General features: G+C 47.2%; 1 protein-coding gene across 1 annotated transcript in view; it reads right to left on the bottom strand.

Annotated features, from left to right (window-relative positions):
* LOC138962800 (tubulin--tyrosine ligase-like protein 12) overlaps positions 1-21,171 on the bottom strand; it is a 35,287-nt gene that overhangs the window by 11,037 nt on the left and 3,079 nt on the right. Inside the window, exons 3-11 of the mRNA XM_070334762.1 lie at positions 10,879-11,043; positions 10,339-10,375; positions 9,247-9,400; positions 8,719-8,858; positions 7,865-8,055; positions 6,678-6,893; positions 6,050-6,161; positions 5,366-5,517; positions 4,781-4,859 (exon numbers count right to left, since the gene is read on the bottom strand). Coding sequence (XP_070190863.1) covers positions 4,781-4,859; positions 5,366-5,517; positions 6,050-6,161; positions 6,678-6,893; positions 7,865-8,055; positions 8,719-8,858; positions 9,247-9,400; positions 10,339-10,375; positions 10,879-11,043 — 1,246 coding nt within the window. The remainder of the gene's footprint in view (positions 1-4,780; positions 4,860-5,365; positions 5,518-6,049; positions 6,162-6,677; positions 6,894-7,864; positions 8,056-8,718; positions 8,859-9,246; positions 9,401-10,338; positions 10,376-10,878; positions 11,044-21,171) is intronic.

The following is a 21,171-nucleotide window of genomic DNA, read 5'->3' as shown; positions in this document are numbered from 1 at the left end:
CGCTGGCGAGCCGCAGGAGGTCCGGGAACCAATGCTGACTGGGCCAGCGCCGTGCCACGAGAAGAAGACGAGGCCGCTCTAAGTCGGCTTTTCGCAGGACCCTTCCGATGAGTGGAGTGGGAGGAAAGGCGTAAGCCACTAGCCCTGTCCAGCTGATCGTCATCGCGTCGATCTTCCACGCTTCCGGGTCCGGAAACGGGGAGACAAAGATCGGAAGGCGACGCGAAAACCTCGTGGCAAAGAGGTCGACCATCGGTCGCTCTACCTGCGCCCAAAGGCGGAGGAGCGCCTGATGTGCGATGGTCCACTCTGTGTGGAGGATCTGAGAGGACCGGCTGAGGGCGTCGGCCAGGACGTTCAGGCAGCCGGGCAGGTAGCGAGCCGAGACCAGAATCTGATGGCGAGCGCACCAAGAAAGGATCTCGCATGCTCGGCTGGACAACAGTTGAGATCGGGAACCGCCCTGTTTGTTGAGGTAGGCAGCAACTGTCGTGTTGTCGGTATGAATCAACACATGGGTGCCCTGAAGGGCGGAGAGAAAATGCTGAAGCCCCAGAAAGACTGCCTCGAGCTCGAGGCGATTGATGTGCCAAAGCCGCTGCTCTTGTGACCACCGACCGGACGTCGTGTGTGTGTCCACGTGAGCCCCCCAACCCTTCTGAGACGCGTCCGAAAAGAGATGCGTGGAGGGAGGAGGAAGCGCTATGGGCACTCCCTGCAGAAGCCAAGGGGTGTTCATCCACTGAAGCGTGGTCTGCTGAAACCAGACCCCGAGCGGGACTGAAACGTCCCAGCCTTGTGAAGTCGGATTCCAGACTGAACTGAGCGCCGCCTGAAACGGGCGCTTGTGGGATCTGCCTAGCGGAATAAGGGACGACATGGACTCCATCTGGCCCTGTACAGACGCAAGCGTCCGGGCTGGAGCTGACTGAAGCCCTAACAGGGAAGACAGAAGAGCCTGCAGTTTGTCCACCCGGCGTTGAGTGGGACGGACTGTCCACTCCCGTGAATCGAACGCCATGCCAAGGTAAGTAAAGGTCTGCGACGGAGTCAGCTCGGACTTGGTGTGGTTGACTCGGAAGCCGAGATCCTGAGCCTGGGCAAGGACAAACTGGGTATGCTGAAGGCAGAGCGCTTCCTGCTGATGAAGGATCAGCCAGTCGTCCAAGTATGCCCTGAGCCGAACCCCGTGCTGCCGAACGAGGGCACAAAGTTGGCGCACCACCATGGTGAATACCCAGGGAGCAAGTGACAGCCCGAAGGGAAGGGCTCGAAACTGGAAGATTCGGTCCCCCCACAGAAAACGCAACCACTTCCGGTCCGCCTCGTGCATGAGGATGTGGAAGTAGGCGTCCGTCAGGTCGACGGACGTCACCCAGTCGCCCGGGCGAAGCGCCTCCCTGACGGTCGCCGGCGTTTCCATGGTGAACCGAATTTTGCGCAAAAAGCGGTTCAGTGGAGAGAGGTCTAAGACTGGCCGCCACCCCCCGGAAGTCCTTGGGAACAACGAAGATTCTTCCGTAAAAACCCAAGGAGGAGTGGTCGAGAACCTCCTCTATAGCCTGCTTCTGCAGCAAGAGAAGGATTTCCGCCTGAATTGCCTCCCGAGCGTCGAGGCTGGCCGGAAACCGGAAATTGGCCGGCGCTCTGGACAAAGGGGCCTTGCCTTCCTGCCAAGGAAGGCGGAACCCCGATCGAATCACCCCCATGATCCATAGGCTGCTTGTCCGAGACAGCCACACTGGAAGGGCCCGGGAGAGGCCGCCTGCTACCGAAAGGGTAGAGGCTGGGGGGGTGACTGGATCGGGGGGGTCTCATTGGGGGTTGGGCTTGCGCCCAGACCCCCGCTTCCCAAAGGAAGGTTTACGCTGGTAAGGGCGGGAACGTGAACCACCCCTACCTGCCTGAGACGACTTCTGCCCCGAGGCCTTGCCTGCAGCTGGTGCAGAACTCCGTGGTTTGTTACCGTGCTGCTTAAGAGCGAGTTCCGTCAGTTGCACCACATGATGGTCACGAGCCTCCTCCGTTTGCTGCCGGAAGGGCATCCAAAGAGCGTGATCCCAGCAACGCACCCTCTGAGAAGGGAGAGACTCTCAAAGAGTCTATGGTGGCCTTATCCGTCAGGCGTGAGCCGTTAAGAAAAGCCTCGCGCCTCCAAAACACAACCTGAGAGTAGAGCCGAGCAGCGAGAGTCATCTGACTGTCAGTGACCTTCGCGAGGGCCGCCAAGAGCATGGCAGCATCAGCCTCAATGGCATCGTCACGGAACCTAAAAGGTTCGATGGACGAAGCGATGGCTCTCGTGAGAGACCGAATGAGCGTTTCCGCTAAGGAGGTCAGTTCGAGGGAAGAACGCCCGCTCTCCTCCAGCCCGAGTAGACTCTGTTCCGTACACACGGCAGTCCTATCTCGGCTATAACCGTCCTGCCGTAAGCGAGCCAGTTCCGGAGTCACCGGAAGTGGAGCTGTGGGCAGCGAAAACGAGGAGAGAAGAGAATGTGGCCTGCTAGGCAGCCGCGATCTTCTTGAATTAGCTGGGAGGCCGCCGCCTGCCTGAACCGAGGCTAGCCAAGGCTGAGCAGACGGGGGGGCTTCTCCATGAGCAGCCAAGAGAGGGTAGGGTGTGTTAGCGTCCGCCAACACCTGAGCCATCACAAAAGGGACGGAAGGAGATTCAATGAACCGGAACTTCGCCTTCGTGTCCCCCGCGCCCGCAAAATCTGCCAAAGCAGAAGGAGGGGGTGCGACCACAGTAGAATCGGCGGAGACACCCTCAGGGAAATACCGTGAGGTTATCTCCGCAGCCAACTCCAGAGTAGGGCCCAGTTTATTGGGAATCCGTAAAGGGGTAACAGATTCAGAGCAATCCTCATCCCCTTCCTGTTCCTCTCCAAAACCTTCCTGATCTCCATCAGAAGGAGGGTCCGGTAAACCGGAAACCCACCCGTCCACGGAAGCGGAAGTGGCTAGAGTCGGTTGAACAATAGACGGAAGCGCCGCAAACTGTCCACCAACAGCACCGCCGACAACCGGAACCGCCGCGGCGGAACCGGAAGTCGGGGCCGGAAGTCGATGCGTAACCAGGGACGGGATAGCAGGGACACTGCCACCGGAACCACTAGCCCGCTGTCCTCCACCGGAAGTGCCTGCCACAGCACAACCGGAAGTCGAGGACGACAATCCGCGGGCAGGCCCGACCGGAAGCCCCGAGGGGCAACCAGAGGAGCCTACCCCCTGCGAACTCCAACCAGGAACGGCGGCAGCCGAACCAAGAGCTACAGGTCGATGACCGCCGACAGAATCTTGTAGGCCAGAGCTGGGCAAACAAGACGCTGCTGCCTGCCCCCCAGAGGCCGGGACAGCCGAAACTGATCCCAGGGGGGCAGGCTGGCGCGCTACGCCGCTCCCTAGCGCACCCGCCACGTGATGGACGGTGTACTGCCGGGGAGGAGCCGTCTGCGAACCCGGCGACGCAAGAGCGTAACCCGGGCCCGCAGGCAAGTGTGAGCCCCCAAAAAGATGGGGACTCCCACAAACGCCGCCCAACGCCGAAGCGCTGGAACCGGGCGGCGCTAAGGCCGCGAACCCCCCTGAAAAGGCAGGGGAATCCGCAACCGAACCAGAAAAATCCGGCCCGAGATCAGCCGACGTGATCGTCGCGGACGGCCGCAGCCTAGAAAGAGAAGCCACCCCCCCCACGCCAGGCGGGAGGGGAGCGACAGGCCTTTCAGCCGAATGTAAGGCAACTAGGTCATGTTTCAGAGTGGCAAACATAGCCAGAATTTCTTCCCGCTTTCTTCCCGCGACACGGACTCGCTAGACCGTGGCGTCTGCGAGCGCGAGAGAGGAGAAGTAGAACGTTCCCGCGTAGGGAAAACCGGAGACGGTGACGTAGAGTCGAGCGACACCCGTTCTGTCTTCTTAGTCACCGGGTCAGTAACCAGAATTAAAGAAGTAGGCTGTGAAGAAGACACAGAGGCACGCGTCTTTGATTTAGACTTAGACTTGTCTTTATCCTTCTCTTTTCCCGGTGAAGAGAGTAGGGAAACAAGTTTGCCCTTGCTTTTTGAGTTTTTGTCCGCCATTTGCAATATCGAACACGCGCACGTGGAGATGAATTACAACAGCGAAAATACTCAAACGAACGCAACGCGCAGCGAAGAGATAGTGAAACGATCTTACCTAAAGATAGCAACGCAAAGACCAGGGTCAAATGGCCTTCCACGAAAGGCCAAGGCAAAAATATGCCGGAGTACAACAACACGTCTGTGCAGTAGTGTTGAAGTGGGTGGAATGACGGCCGGTAGCAGGACCGCGCATGTGCGGGTTACCGGTAGGGGAGGTGACTCCCGTCCTTGACTACGGATTGTTTTTCTTAGGGAGTTACTTCCCCCCTTACCAGGGTCGAGTACTACTTCAATATCTTAGCAATGAACTGAAGTTAATGCCATTTATGTGAGTTGAGGTAAGAATATGTGATTGAATTGGCAATCTAGTGGCTGCTCCGCCTGGCGTCTGGCATTATGGGGTTAGTGCTAGGACTGGTTGGTCCGGTGTCAGAATAATGTGACTGGGTGAGACATGAAGCCTGTGCTGCGACTTCTGTCTTGTGTGTGGCGCACGTTATATGTCAAAGCAGCACCGCCCTGATATGGCCCTTCGTGGTCGGCTGGGTGTTAAGCAAACAAACAAACAAAGTACATTTGTTTGATTGTTGTTTTGCTTTTTCTCGAAACAGCTGCCTCAAACAACTGTGTTCTTTGACAAATTGTGTGCTCACCTGTTTCAGCTCTGTAGGAATGTAATTCATCACTGTGAAATGCTTCTCATACTCGTGAAAGTGGTCCAGTGAATAGGCACTGAAAAAAACCCATTAACTTTGATACAATCAACACTAAACTCAGCCAAGTCATTTTTCTATACATTGTCTCATTATTTTTTGTCCGTTAAATTCAACAACTGCTTGGTCGACATACTAGTGAATGTTTCTATTTGTGAATCATTTGCTGTTCAAATGAGTAACCTTTCTTGTATTTTGATTCAGTTTAGATACTGCTAAAATCATGAGGGAATAAGATTCAGGTTGTGTTTGAAAAGCAATTGAAGAAAACACTCTAAAAATAAATAATAAATCAATTTTTTTTTTTTTTCAAATCAGTAACACAGACACATACAGACAAAAAGACTGGCAGTCACACAATACAATTTAAGTCTTTGTTTAAATTTGGTTATCATCCCCTTGACACTTAACGTATCAGGAGAAAACCTGAAGATAAATCAAATTTTCATCCGTTTGCGCGCCAATTCTGATTTGTATAGGTTTCTGTTCTGCGTCAAATAGATGTTGCAACCAGAGGTCACTCACATGTTAGCGAATCGCAGCCAGAAGACTTTGTAGGCGTAGAGCTTCAGAGGTTGTGCTGAGCGCAGCAAGACGATATAGCGGATGTCAAATTTGACCTTTCCGACCTCAGGACGCTCAAACAACACTGGGTCCTCAACGTACTTGCATGCAACCTGTGTGAATGAAGTACAGTACAAGGTTGAGGTGGATGTGACAAAATGCTAGAATACGAGTCTTGCAAATGTCAATGAAGACAACCAAAATGTTGCAAAAAACTCATTCATTGTCCAGTAAATAAATAAATAAATAAATAGATAAATAAATAGATAAATAAATAATCCAATAAATAAATAAAAACATTAAAAATATTCTACCTGAATGGAATATGAGCAAGACTTAATTCTCACTCCTTTTGATAGCATTCTCTTCTCTCCCTAAACATCTGCCCAATGTTTTGTGCAGATTTGTTTGTTTCCTTGCTTTCTGGTTCGTATTTGTTTATGTGCGTGTTCATGCCTGTGCACATGCATGTGCAAGTGTAGAAGTGTAGACACACGCAAATCAATTTGTTGTTACAATAGTCTAGTCTTTACAGGCAAAGAAGGCGATGATTTCTGTTCATTCATCACGAACAGACCCCTGCTTCTGACAGCAGAAGAAAGACCCATTACGCAATTTGTGTTTGCCTCACAACTGACATCCTACCTTTGGCCCAGTTTCCGGCAGCCTGGCGATACAGTTGAGATCATCGGTGATTGTGATGTCCATGCCACGCGCCAGGTTCCACGGTTTGCAGATCCAGGTGTTGTCCACACCACTGTAAGAACACAGTTTACTGCATGTGAATACATGTACCACAATACAATTGTCAATACTGTGGAACCACCCCCCCCCTACCCCCCTTTAAAGACCACATACCCCCCCCCCCCCCCCATTCCATATTAAAGACTTCCCTCTTCTAATATCCTTGCTTTTTCAGATTTTCTGAGAGGGAGAGGCAATCACAATGACAATTCTTTATTTTACGAGGGTAACAGAATAAGCATAGGTATACCTTTTGGCATCTGGCCCTCGCCCTAAAGAGGGACTAAATCTACTATAATAACTACTACTACATGAATACATACTTAGTGAAACATTGTACATAGTTCATAAGTGTTTATGACTAAGTGCAAAGCAAAAATGTGCAAATCAAAATCATCAACTCTGCAAAATGATGGAAGAGGAAGACATGTTTGCGGCCTGAATAACGGCCACTCACACAACATCAGTGAGTTCTTTGAAACGATTAGTGTCACAAAAAGGTTAACTCTGAGTGTGTGACAGATCTAACCTTTTCTCTCGTGTCTGATAGTACGAAACAAACTGGGGCAGCTCCGTTTCCAGGTTGAAGGTCACAGGCAGCCATTTTGGTCCAAGCTGAAGGGGGTCAGATGAAGACTGTTTGGCAGCTCGTCGACCAACAACGGCCACTAGGTCTTTGACTGTCAGCACCATCTCACAGGGAAACTGGTTGATGTGGCGACCTGGGTGGTTTATGCTTAACTCTCTGCAAGGGAGAGATGTAGTTGATCACTTTAACAATCATACATTTTGAAACTTTATCATGTTATGCTTACAAATATGTTGGCCTACATAAGTATAAGAAGCAGAAAAAAAAATATTCTAACTTTTCAAATGACCGACTGTTTGAAGATATCTTTTCATAATTATTTGCTTGCAAATCAAAAACAAAAACAAAAACCAGATGCTGTCTCTAAGTAATCACATAAAGTTGACCCTATCCGTCTCGGCCTGGATTCAAACCTGTGACACAAGGGTCACAAGTTCAGTGCTCTACCAACTGAGATACCAGACCCCTCATTTGCAGGTATAAATCAATATGAAAACAAGAAGAGCAAACGCTCGATCGAGTCACTTTCGCAGTTCTGAATATTATATGAGGCATCAGATGGACAGGAAGAAATTGCTATTCACAACACAATGAGTCACGTTCACATAAAATTTGAGCCCGGTCACTTTTATAGTTTCCGAGAAAAGCCCAACGTTAAGTTGTGTGTTGCCGAACAGAAAAGGCTAGTTATCTCCCTTGTTTTTCTGATAACGTTCGTAAAAGGCTACAGATGTAAATACTTTGATGTAAAGAATAATCCTACAAAGTTTCAATCACATCCGATGAACTTTGTCAAAGATATAAAATGTCTAATTTTTCCTTTGACGCTGACCTGTGACCTTGAAAAAGGTCAAAGGTCAACGAAACCATCGTTAAAGTGTAGAGGTCATTGGAGGTCACGACTAAACAAAATATGAGCCCGATCGCTTTGATAGTTTCCGAGAAAAGTCCAACGTTAAGGTGGTGTCTACGGACGGCCGGCCGGACGGCCGGCCGGACAGCCGGCCGGACGGCCGGCCGGACAGACTAACACTGACCGATTACATAGAGTCACTTTTTCTCAAGTGACTCAAAAAATTGAAACAAAAGTAATGCTTCTTAATTTACAAGTCTCCCCCAACACTCACTCAAAGTCCTTAAAAGACTGGCAAATCCACACAATGTCAGACTCTTCTGGCGACTCCACCATCATGAACCTGTCGTCTGTCAGAAAGTCTTTGAAGTTCTGGTAGCTGACAAACACCCTCAACTTGCCATCCTTAGGGAGTGGCTTGTACATCAAGTTTGGGTCGGGCAACGTTTCCGCTGATCTGAATTTCTGCACAGTATCAAAAGAGAAATACAGTGGAACCTCCTTTTTAAGACCCCCCAATTTAAGACTCCCTCCCTTTTAAGACCCTGTTGTCACAGACTTTCTATTAAAAACCTCTGCAAATTTACCCCCAATTTAAGACTCCCTCCTTTTTAAGACCTAATTTTGTCAGATCTTGGGAGTTCTTAAAAAGGGGGTTCCACTGCATACAGAGACCTGATTTATCACATTCCGTATTCAGTGGAACAGCACTCTGTCTCATAAACACCCTTGAGCATTTGTTAATCTGTCCCTACATCGCAGGTGGCTTTTTATGGGAGGGATGTCCCCCATCCTCCCGCATTCAGTGTGTCTATGCTTGCCCCTATACCCAGTTCTAAAAGTTCCTGCACTAAAAGCGTGAAAGCAGGGTTGTGCCCCTTTAGTTATTGCTTCAGAGGGTTTCCTGACAAATATTATTGCCTTCATTCTTGTTTTTCAGACCTTTAATAATAAGAAATCATATCACAGTTGTAGTTCTCGCCAATAGAAAACCTTGAAGTTTCTGCCTTTAGTCCGAGTGAGTTTCTGTGAAAAGTTGTTTCCGTCCTGACCAGGAATCAAACCTGGAAACAAAGACCTCACACTAATCCCTAAGCCACAATGTTAGTCTGTCAAAAATAAGCTCACCTCAAAGTACTCAGCAGATGGTTCTGTCTGTGTGAAGGGGATGCGGGTCATGTCAGTAGGAGCCCAGGGCTGAGCACGAGCTTCGTAAACCAAGGGGTCGCTAGCATTTAAGGCGTACACACGGTTCACTGTCAGTTCCTCTGCAAGAAAAGGTTACTTTGTAAGTATCTTTACAGTGAATTAAATTTTTTAAATGGTCAAATAATAATTTTTAAAAACTGACACCTTTTAGAGAAAACAGAAAACGATACCAACACAAAACAGACAACATACGCCGTGACATTGTTTTGAAATTTATCCTTTTTAGCGGACGCTGCATAGCATACACATCAGAGTTAGTTGTTCGCCCCGATTGCAGGATACAGCCGATCAAAAGCATGGACCATAGGTATAGGGGCTCTTACTCTACCAGACCACTGAAAAATCCTGACGAGTTATTTTTGGAAAACGTCTATTGAACATTCAATAAACTTACCTTTCTTGCGTTTATTTTTATTTTTTATATTTCCAACACCCAGTGTCACTCACCATCTTTACTGATGTCTCTGAGCGGCCACAGCAGGGAGTACGTGCACTGTAGGGTGGTGAAGGGTACCATCTTGCAGTTGGGTTCGTCGCTGTGTCGCAACTTACACCCCACCTCATCCATCATGTACCACACTGGCAAGGCTTCATTGGCATCCTGCAATGGTTCCACAGATTGAGGAATAAAAGGAAAGAGAGAATGCTTAATGTCCTACAGGCTAAATATTTCACCTATTAAGGACATGATATGGGTTATATGATCATTCGAGTTTTTACGCCCTCACGGCTTTTGATAAGATACACAAGTGTATGTGTGTTTAGGTGGTATCAGCCATCTGCACTTATGGCAGAATGACCGACGTCTTTTACGTGCCATTGTGGCGACATATGGTGGGATATGGCTTCCGTCTCTGGGTCTTCACATAAAGTTGACCCGTGTCCGTCCCGGCCCGAATTCGAACCTGCGACCTTCCGATCACAAGTCCAGTGCTCTACCAATTGAGTTACCAGGCCCCCATTGAGGAATACAGTGGACCCCCCCCCCCCCCCCCCTTTAAGACCCCCCCCCCCCCCCCCCCCTTAAGACCCCCCCCCCCCCCCTCCATGTGAGACTTCCTCTTTTTTACGACCTTACTTTTACAGATTTTTCTGTTCATAACTTCTGTAAATTAACCCCCCTTTTCTTCTTCTGCGTTCCTGGGCTGAAACTCCCACGTACACTCGTGTTTTTTGCATGAGTGGAATTTTACGTGTATGACCGTTTTTTACCCCGCCATTTAGGCAGCCATACGCCGTTTTCGGAGGAAGCATGCTGGGTATTTTCGTGTTTCTATAACCCACCGAACTCTGACATGGATTACAGGATCTTTTTCGTGCGCACTTGGTCTTGTGCTTGCGTGTACACACGGGGGGGTGTTTGGACACCGAGGAGAGTCTGCACACAAAGTTGACTCTGAGAAATAAATCTCTCGCCGAACGTGGGGACGAACTCACGCTGACAGCGGCCAACTGGATACAAATCCAGCGCGCTACCGACTGAGCTACATCCCAAACCCAACCCCCCTTTCAAGATTGTGGGTTTTGATTTCAACTTACCATATCAGCCGTTCGAATCTTGTATGTCTGCACATATCTGAAACAAAACAACAGAAAACACTTAGTAAGACATAACATATCATCATTTGCCAGAAATATTCATTCCCACATACATTAACAAAGAGTAAATTGATTCTAAAATATGTACCTTTCCCCAAAACAAAGATAGTTCACATGCCTAAAGACTAATTAACACACAAACTTGCACACACATTCACCAACAAAATGAAGTATAAACCAATTCAGAAAACATACTTTTAAGATGCCAGACACACAGACAAGCACACACACACAGACAAGCACACACACACACACAAGCACACACATACACTCTCTCACACACTCTCACACACAATCCCACCACTCTCCCCCCACCCAACATACACCAACCTTTCGCTAACTAACTCTCCCTTAACACACACACTCAATCACACACACACTGACATACACACCTACACACACACAATCACGCACACAGTGACACACAAACCTACACCCACACACACACAGTGACACACACAAACATTGCATCTGACATACTTCCAGATACGCCTCATCACCAAATCAATGGCTTGCTGTGTCTCTGTGGAGTCATAGTCCACGGTCATCAGCTGACACATTCGCTGCAGCAGACTGGGAACGGCCGCTAGGTGTCCACGAGCGTCCTTCAGCTCAAACGTCCAGGCATGGTCCACCAGGAAAATGCTGCAGAAGAATGAAGGCACAGCATTGCATGACAATGCATTAGAGCTCATAACGCAGTTGAACCAGTCCATAACAACTACTAATTTAAATGGACCGACAAAAAGCTATTGAAAGTTGAATTATATCGAAGAAAAACTTGTCGCGGATCCTCTTTCAAATGGTGGTTCCTAGGAAAGGTTCAACTGTACTAGCAAGGCAAGACTCAAATAAAAGAAAGTGATCAAGAGTGGATACTTTAAGATATATATGTGTGGGTTGATGCACACAAAAAAGACCCATTTTGTGCATTGATATGCCTAAAATGTGCATGACACCTGAAAAATACTGTAACCGGAGCCCTAGAGAGGGTCCATATCCTCATTATTTGTTCTCAGGGGGAGGCTGAAGATTGCCGAGGAGAGCAACTATTTATCTTCCTTTACTCTAGCCCTATGTAATGTAGTTGCACAATCAGTTTAGTCTATGCCTCGCGTTGTGTTCAATACGTCATGTGCCTACAATACTAGCCGACCTCGGTATTCAGAGGAAACCCTGTGTGTTTCTTAGTAATCTAGACTGTGTGTTACATAAATATTGTGATGTGTGTTTTGGATGTTAGAACTTGCCACGTACAGTTTTAACAACACATGTTTACAGGACAACAGTCAAGGAGAGGCAGAAGTCACAATACATGACACAAAGCAAGCTCGCACACTTACGTTCTTTCACCGACACACGCATGTTCACGCTCACCTCTCGTACGTACAGTGATGTTCACCACAACTCATAGAGAACAGTTACAAGGTTTTATTTACACTATAATACATGAAAAGCAAGTAACAAACCCATCAAACAAAGCACCAAACTATCCTTAACTTTACCTAGCGTTTACCCCCAACTCAGTCCGATCAGTAACTAGCACCTACGGCTCTTTTCTTGTGTAAGCTTATATCATTCCTGCTCTGTTTCACACACAAGACAGACACGGCAACAACACGTATACTCAACACTGAAAGACGGAACGAACATGCAAACGGCGTTCACAACGCAAAGAGACGAACGAACAAGCAAACGTTCAGCATTTAAATACGACGCTGAGGGACAAAACGAACAAGCAGAACACACAGCATTTAAATTCAACGCTGAGAGACAAAACGAACAAGCAGAACACACAGCATTTAAATTCAACGCTGAGAGACAAAACGAACAAGCAGAACACACAGCATTTAAATTCAACGCTGAGAGACAAAACGAACAAGCAGAACACACAGCATTTAAATTCAACGCTGAGAGACAAAACGAACAAGCAGAACACACAGCATTTAAATTCAACGCTGAGAGACAAAACGAACAAGCAGAACACACAGCATTTAAATTCAACGCTGAGAGACAAAACGAACAACGAAACAGAGACAGATGAAAGTGATAGAGAGTACACACTTATGAAGTTCTTGTACATCATTGTAAAGAGTGTGAATGACGTTTTTAGTTTAGATGTCAAGCGCTTAGAGCAAGCCTTTTTAACGAAAGTTTTTGATTTAGCGCTATATAAATGTTCTTATTATTATTATTATTATTATTAAGAGAGAGAGAAAGGGACGAGGGAAAGAGAGCAAGCACTTATTCAGCGCTGACTGACGAGACTCGCAGAGCCGGCCTCTTTTATACTCTCTCAAAGACTCAGTATCCTCTGTGATCGCTGTGGGCTGGCTGTAAGGGAGGGGATGGGGGTATCTACAGGAAAGGTGGTGGTAACCAGAAGGAAGGTGGGGTCACTGAGTACCTGCAACTCTGAGCTAGTAGGGCTCTCCCGCTACACTCCCCCCTCCTTAGACCTAATGTGCCCTCACATTAATCAAAAACAAATGACTAGACATCAGTAAATGCATCGACAAAAATCAAAATAATACAGTCATGTTTAAACACAGTAACATCAACAACAATCGAACCAGTTTTTATTAGACAATATTTTGACAATCAGACAATGCTGTATATCCATGGGAAAACAACCCAAACACAACTACAGCAAAAATCCAATCTTGATCAGTTCCACTTATGAGTGGCAACAACAGAATGAAAGTCGAAACCCATTTGTCTATTTCAAACCCACATGCTGAGAACTGCTCTTTAAACCATCGACAGTTCATGACAAACCCCGCTTAGGTTTAATGGCATAAGTGTCTCCAGAACGTGACACAATTGAAAAAATGTACAAAATCGCATTGAGTACACCATATACTTATTCCTGAACATCTTGCATGACTCACAACCGAAACTTGAACTACGCTTTTACCACAGTTGTAACGAAGAGGTAGGGTCGTCAAAAGAGCCTTCGACTGCACCCTTCTAACGCGTATTATTAAATTCACCATACAATATTCTGGCTTCCCCTCGCTGGAGACGGCTCTGGTGGTGACACATCGAACTCGTCGAGGAGTTCCTCCAGCAAAAAGTCAGCGCAGGTCAGGACGTCGTCTTCAACCACGCACGGGGAAGTGGGTAGGCCGACATCGGGGCTTGGGGTCCGGGACACAGGTGGACTATCCTCTTGGGGTGTGGTTGGGGCCTCGTCCTTCTCTCCGGGTTTAGTTGTATGGGCAGCCTTGGACGCTGGCAGGGTAGCGACCACACCTTTCGGCCTGGTGCCACCCTGGTGATGTCGCCTCTGGTGCCGCCGCAGTTGACACCCAGTGGTCAGCCATAGCTCGCACTCGCCGCATTGAAACTTTTTGTGGAGGTTTCTGCAGTCTAGCTCGGCTTCTGTAATTACGAGTTCTGCCACTGCAAAAATGTATGAGGATGGTAATGATGACAATGGCGAAGGTGGTTATGAGGGGGAATACCGGTTAGGGGGTCTGACTGTCCTTCCCGCCCTAGTGTTGATGATAGGCCGTTCCCCGTCACTCTTCCCACTCCATTCACTCTCATTCTCACTCTCATTCTCACTCTCGTCCTCACTGCTTTCTTGCTCGTCACTCCCACTCTGGCAAATTCCTCGCCTCATAAGGTTTATTGTCGTTGATATGAATTACTAGCGTCTTCCCAAATCCCTCAATTTTAACAGCACTTTCACCAACCCTTTTTACAACTCTGTAGGGCCCCGTCCAGCCCAGGCCAAGTTTTTGCTTAGCTTTTGGCGGGTACCATCTCCAGACCCAATCTCCTGGTTCTATCTCCCTGAGTTTACAGTTCTGGTCATGATAGTGTTTCTGTTTCTGTACGCTAACTTCTGACTGTTCCCGTACAAAACAGAATACCTTTTCTAAGGTGTTCTTTATCCACTCCACATACTCGACTGGACACAGAGGCACGTCGCCCACAGGGAACGTACCCAGCTCTACAGTTAAGGGGAGATTGATTTCTCTACCGAACAGACCAGATTTGGTATACACTGTGTTTAATTGACTGATGAACAGCCGCCCTGTATGCTAGCATAATCAAATCCAAGTGGTCGCTCCAGTTGTCCCTCTGCTCATTTACGTAAGCTGACAGCATCTGCTGTATAGTACGGTTTTGTCTTTCGACCATCCCATCGCTTTGTGGATGATAAGGAGTGGTTCGAGTTTTATCTGCCCCTAGCGCTGTGCACAAGTGCTGGAACAAATGAGACTCAAACTCCCTCCCTTGATCCGTATGGATTGTCAAAGGTACTCCAAATCTGCAGATGAACTCTGTGAGAAGTTTGTCTCCTACGGACCGGGCGGTGTGATCGACCAAACAGTATGCTTCTGCGTACTTGGTGTAGTAATCCTCTACCACCATAATGTACTCGTACCCATCATGAGACATAGGTAAGGGACCCATAATGTCAATAGCTATCCGGCTTTCTAAAGGCATCCCCACGTTCACATGTCGCATAGGAAGCTTGGCTCTACCTGGACCTGGTTTTCTTCGTGCACACATGTCACAATGTCTACACCACCTAGCAACGTCCTCTGCCATACCTGGCCAGTACACATGTCACAATGTCTACACCACCTAGCAACGTCCTCTGCCATACCTGGCCAGTACACATGTCACAATGTCTACACCACCTAGCAACATCCTCTGCCATACCTGGCCTGTACACGTGATGCTTCACGCTTGCTAGTGTTCTGTCACGACCAAGGTGACCAGCGGTCTTATCGTCATGCGACATCGTCAACACTTTCTGTCTAACTCCAGCTGGGGCAACCAACAGAAATGTCTCTTGCTTTGTAAGTTTATCCTCTGACACAACGTACAACAACCCATCCACTACCCTCAGGTTTTCCCACTGAGCTATGAGCGTTCTGATAGCCGAGCTGTATTGTGAAACTTCGTTCTTTGGAGGCTTGTCTTCTCTCTTCTTCAGAGCTAACAGAATGCTTGTCACTTGATCCCCCTGTTGGAGCATAACCATCTCCTCATGAGACCATACAGAAAACCAATTACTCCTACAGGGCCTAGACCTAATTGGTAACCGAGGAACACTATCAGAGTCACTGCCCGACCTCTCGGGGTCAGTTCCTGTCTGAATGCCAACTCGTTCCTTCCCTATCACTAGAGATCTACCACATCCGTCTCCCTGCCCACCAGGACAAAATGTAGAAGACTGAACAGACTTCGGGGTTTCCTCTTCCGCCTTATCTGCCCTGACCAGTACATCCCTCCCCCACTGAGTAGTTTCGTCTTCACTTACGACCTCAGGGTCAACCAACGGAACTTTCTCGCCTTGCGGCGAGCCAAAGTTTCTTTGCGTAACGCCGGCTAAACCCCTGTCAGCTAAGTTCCGGTCCCTCGCATCACTACGAGTCACTACCCTCACTGGTTTCTGATTACACTGACTGCACTCTTCTCTCTGACAACGCTTCCGCGGAATTCTCGACAATCCGTCAGCGTTCCCATGCGCAACACCTTTCCTGTGCTCTATCTGGAAATCCTAGGTGTCTAACGAAGCTATCCACCTAGCCACAATCCCCTCGGACTGTTTAAAGTTCTTTAACCACTTCAGCGAACTATGGTCTGTGCGAACCAAAAACGGCCTTCCCCAAAGATAGTGAGAAAAATGTTTCACGAATATCACCACAGCTAACAGCTCTCTGTATGTTGTACAGTGGTTTTGTCTAGCAATTTGCTCAAAGCAGAACTTGCGTAAGCAATGACTTTCTCTTCCCCATCTTGAATCTGTGACAGAACCGCGCCGATCGCGGTTGCACTAGCATCAGTGTCGAGCACAAATTTGCCTTCCCTAGTAGGGTACGCCAACACGGGGGCAGAAACTGATGCTTGCTTCAATCTTTCAAAAGCTTTCTGACACTTCTCACACCACACGAATTTCTGATTCTTCTTTGTCAAATTTGTCAACGGGCTTGCTATTTCAGCAAAGCCAGAAATGTACTTTCTGTAGTACGACGTAGTTCCTAAGAACGAACGAACTTCTGTCACACAAGTTGGCACAGGCCAACTCGCTACTGCCTCAACTTTCGATTTCTCGCAAGTCGTCCCGTCACGTTTCACAGTATGTCCCAAAAAGGTACATTCATCTTGGAACAACGAACATTTTGAGGGTTTCAGCTTGAGATTTGCATCTCTGAATTTCCGCAGTACCATTCTGAGATGTTCTAGTGCCCTGTCGTCTGTCTTTCCTAGACAAATGACATCATCAATGTAGACTAGACACCTTTCAAACAAAATACCACTAAGAACTAACTCCATTAGCCTTTCAAATGTCGCAGGACTATTGCAGAGCCCGAACGGCATAACCTTGAACTGATAGAGGCCCTTGTGCGTTGCAAAGGCAGTCTTCTGTTTATCTCTTTCATCCATCTCTACCTGGAAGAAACCTTGGGCTAAGTCTAAAGTTGAAAACCAACGCGACCCAGACAAAGCGTCGAGCGAATCTCCTATGTGCGATAGTGGATAAGCGTCTTTCCTTGTTAGTTCATTCAGTTTCCTGTAATCAACACAGAACCTGACAGACCCATCTTTCTTTCTAACCAAAACAACATTGGCTGCCCACAGACTGTCATTAGGCTCTATGACATCTTCTTTCAACATCTTCTCTAACTCTCTGTCAACCATCTCTTTCTGTGCTATAGGCAGACGTCTAGGGGGCAACCTCACAGGCCTATTTTCTCCAGTATCAATCGTATGACGCACTTTTGTAGTTCTACCAAGCTGACCATCTGGACTCATGAAAACATCTTGAAACTCAATCAAAGTATCTCTCAGTTCCGTTCTCATGCCCTCGCTGACTTCTGAAGAGACATTAGTAAGCAAACTTTCAAGGTGACCGGGTAACCTGTCAGAAACGTTCTTTTCTTTTACTTCACCATCTTTCGACAATGAATTCAAAGAGACGGCAGTTTCTACAGTGGCAATGACAGCATTCGCTTTAACTGTTATTTCCTCGTTTGAGAGGTTGGTGACAGGAACAAAAATCTCATCCTTACATACTCGTACTAAGCACCTGGGAACTTCGAGATTTGTTTCTTCCTTGAAACTGTCTAGGCCTTCAACACCCCCCGCGGGTTAGGGGGAGTCCCATATTGGTTGGGACGAGAAAGAATTTACCCGATGCTACCCAGCATGTCGTAAGAGGCGACTAACGGTTCTGTTTCTCCTTTTACCCTTGTTAAGTGTTTCTTGTATAGAATATAGTCAATGTTTGTAAAGATTTTAGTCAAGCAGTATGTAAGAAATGTTAAATCCTTTGTACTGGAAACTTGCATTCTCCCAGTAAGGTCATATATTGTACTACGTTGCAAGCCCCTGGAGCAATTTTTTGATTAGTGCTTTTGTGAACAAGAAACAATTAACAAGTGGCTCTATCCCATCTCCCCCCTTTCCCCTATCCCATCTCCCCCCTTTCCCCGTTGCGATATAACCTTGAATGGTTGAAAACGACGTTAAACACCAAATAAAGAAAGGCCTTCAACTAATCCATCAGCTTTATCTTTAAACCTGGACCGAACAAGGAAACCTCTAACAAACGCCTCGGACCTAGGTGGCACAATGACTGTGTCACACACCTACACCCTCGCACACGTGTCTGTCACTTCTCTTTTCAACACAACCGTCTGGTCTCCTATCTTCAAGGAGCCCTGTGCCAAATCCAACAAACACCAATGTTTCTGCATGAAATCTGTCCCTAGAATGCCTTCACAATTCCTGATGTCCCCAACAACGACATTGTGCGAAAAAATCGCATCACCTATCCCCAAAGATAGCGTAACTTCACCCAAAATGTTCAAACTCTGACCACTAGCAGTACAAAGATTAAGCTGACTTGTTTTCAGCCTAGACTGTGTCTCTCTTCCTGCTCTCTCGAAGACTGAAGTGCTAATGACGGTGGCAGCAGAACCACCATCTACCAAGAAGTCAATAGCCGTACTCTCTCTCTCTAATATTACCGGTACCAACAAACATCCGGTCTTTGACAGAACACACAAACACGGTCCTCCCTCCCTTGTAGGAATAAGTGATTCGGCATCTGTTGCTCGGACAATACCCCTCGGTCCTTTATCTCCCGGTGTTTGCGCTCGGGCTGAGTCTGGAAGCGATGCCGTAGACCCAGCCCCGGCTAGTTTCCCTGACCGCCTGACCTGTCTACGTTAGTGCCTTGCCCATAGTCTCTGGGTCGCTGTTTCGGGCAGTCTCTAGAGTAGTGGCCCCTGAAACCACACCTGTGAACAAGTGACTGAATCCGTGTTTCTAGCTCTGTGTCCCTCTTTCCCAGATTTTGCAAATTTTTCCAGGGTTGCAGCTACCTGTTCGCTCATGGTTGTGAAAGCTTTCAAGACGGTAGCGAGCGGCTCACTACTATTCTTCGTACTTTGTTCAGCGATGTTTCTGACAGGAACGTTTTCTTGGTTTTCTGGTTTTCTCCCATCAAACCTGTTAGTGTTATCGAAGGACTCGAACTTGCTGGCTAATGTATTGGCTTCATGTATCAAGGAGGGGTGGTTAAATTGTACGTGCCTTCTCAGGTCTTTTGAAGGGAGACCGCCGACAAATTGGTCAATTACAATTGTTTCCCTTGCCTCATGGGGCATTCTCGGGTATGCACTGGACGCAATTCGATTTAGAGCGAACCCATACTCAGTCACCCTCTGCTCTTTCTTTTTGAATCTAGACCTGAATTCTACACGCCGGAGGTTTTCCTTCTCGGCGGGATCAAATCTTCGCCCCAGGGCTGTTTTTATTGTGTCATAGTCCTCCAACTCATCAAAGCCAAGTTCTTGCAGCACCTGCTGTGCGTTTCCCCTGAGCAGCATAGCAAGGTTCACCCCCTTCTCGGTGTAGTCCCAGCCGTTCCATCTTGAGCAAGTTTCAAAGTGGCAGAGCCAATCTTTCAAATCAATTTTTGTGCCTGTGAACGCAACCTTTCTTTCCAGCTGCGAGACGAACTGTTGTTCAGAAATGTGTTGTTGAAAGAAGACCTGTTATTTGCCCTTTGCCTCACATTTGACCTTTTTCTCGAACAGCGACTATTGCAGCTGCTGGACGAGCTTTCTTCATCACTACTACTAGAAGAGTAAGAAACACTACGTTTCGAACTTCTTTTCACCCGTTTTGGAACTCTACTGTTCTGCGTCAACCAACTTGGCACCGAAAGCCTAAGAAAGCCTAAAACAGCACCCATCTTGCCAAGTCACAAGAACACACAAAACACAACTGTACGTAATGAAAACGCTTCTGCAAAACTCTAACAATCGCAAAACACCTCTTTTGTAACCTAGACACTAACAAAATCCTACTGTCACGGGATGATTTTGAAACGGAAACACAAAAAATCCTGGTTCACGGCACCAATTTGTAACCGGAGCCCTAGAGAGGGTCCGTATCCTCATTATTTGTTCTCAGGGGGAGGCTGAAGATTGCCGAGGAGAGCAACTATTTATCTTCCTTTACTCTAGCCCTATGTAATGTAGTTGCACAATCAGTTTAGTCTATGCCTCGCGTTGTGTTCAATACATGTGCCTACAATACTAGCCGACCTCGGTATTCAGAGGAAACCCTGTGTGTTTCTTAGTAATCTAGACTGTGTGTTACATAAATATTGTGATGTGTGTTTTGGATGTTAGAACTTGCCACGTAGTTTTAACAACACATAAGGCCAAAAAAAAAAATAGGTGTGGTTACGGTAACATAGCCAAAAAAAATAGGGTAGGTAGGTAGGCAATCACTTTTTTTTTTTTAACTTTTTTTTCTAATGTGTACAAATTAAACCTACTTGACAGGGAAATAAGTGTGCGACACGGGCGCTTTCGCTTTCATTGCGTTTTTTGCACTCGTTTTTTTTTATTTTATTTTTTATTTTTTGACAAATGTAATAAAAAGTTATAGGATCAGCCCCTAAAAATAGGGTAGGTCGGGTTACCGTAACCACACCTATTTTTTTTTTAGGCCTAAGGACAACAGTCAAGGAGAGGCAGAAGTCACAATACATGACACAAAGCAAGCTCGCACACTTACGTTCTTTCACCGACACACGCATGTTCACGCTCACCTCTCGTACGTACAGTGATGTTCACCATAACTCATAGAGAACAGTTACAAGGTTTTATTAACACTATAATACATGAAAAGCAAGTAACAAACCCATCAAACAAAGCACCAAACTATCCTTAACTTTACCTAGTGTTTACCCCCAACTCAGTCCGATCAGTAACTAGCACCTACGGCTCTTTTCTTGTGTAAGCTTATATCATTCCTGCTCTGTTTCACACACAAGACAGACACGGCAACAACACGTATACTCAACACTGAAAGACGGAACGAACATGCAAACGGCGTTCACAACGCGGAGAGACGAACGAACGAGCAAACTTTCAGCATTTAAATACGACGCTGAGGGACAAAACGAACAAGCAGAACACACAGCATTTAAATTCAACGCTGAGAGACAAAACGAACAAGCAGAACACACAGCATTTAAATTCAACGCTGAGAGAAAAAACGAACAAGCAGGACACACAGCATTCAAATCCAACGCTGAGAGACAAAACGAACAAGCAGAACACACAGCATTTAAATTCAACGCTGAGGGACAAAACGAACAAGCAGAACACACAGCATTTAAATTCAACGCTGAGAGACAAAAGGAAGGTGGGGTCACTGAGTACCTGCAACTGAGCTAGTAGGGCTCTCCCGCTACAATACAATACCTACACAAAATTGTGCAAT

The sequence above is a fragment of the Littorina saxatilis genome, linkage group LG3, assembly GCF_037325665.1.
Source record: "Littorina saxatilis isolate snail1 linkage group LG3, US_GU_Lsax_2.0, whole genome shotgun sequence".
Taxonomy (NCBI): Eukaryota; Metazoa; Mollusca; class Gastropoda; order Littorinimorpha; family Littorinidae; genus Littorina; species Littorina saxatilis.
This window is presented reverse-complemented; position numbering and strand designations above follow the sequence as displayed.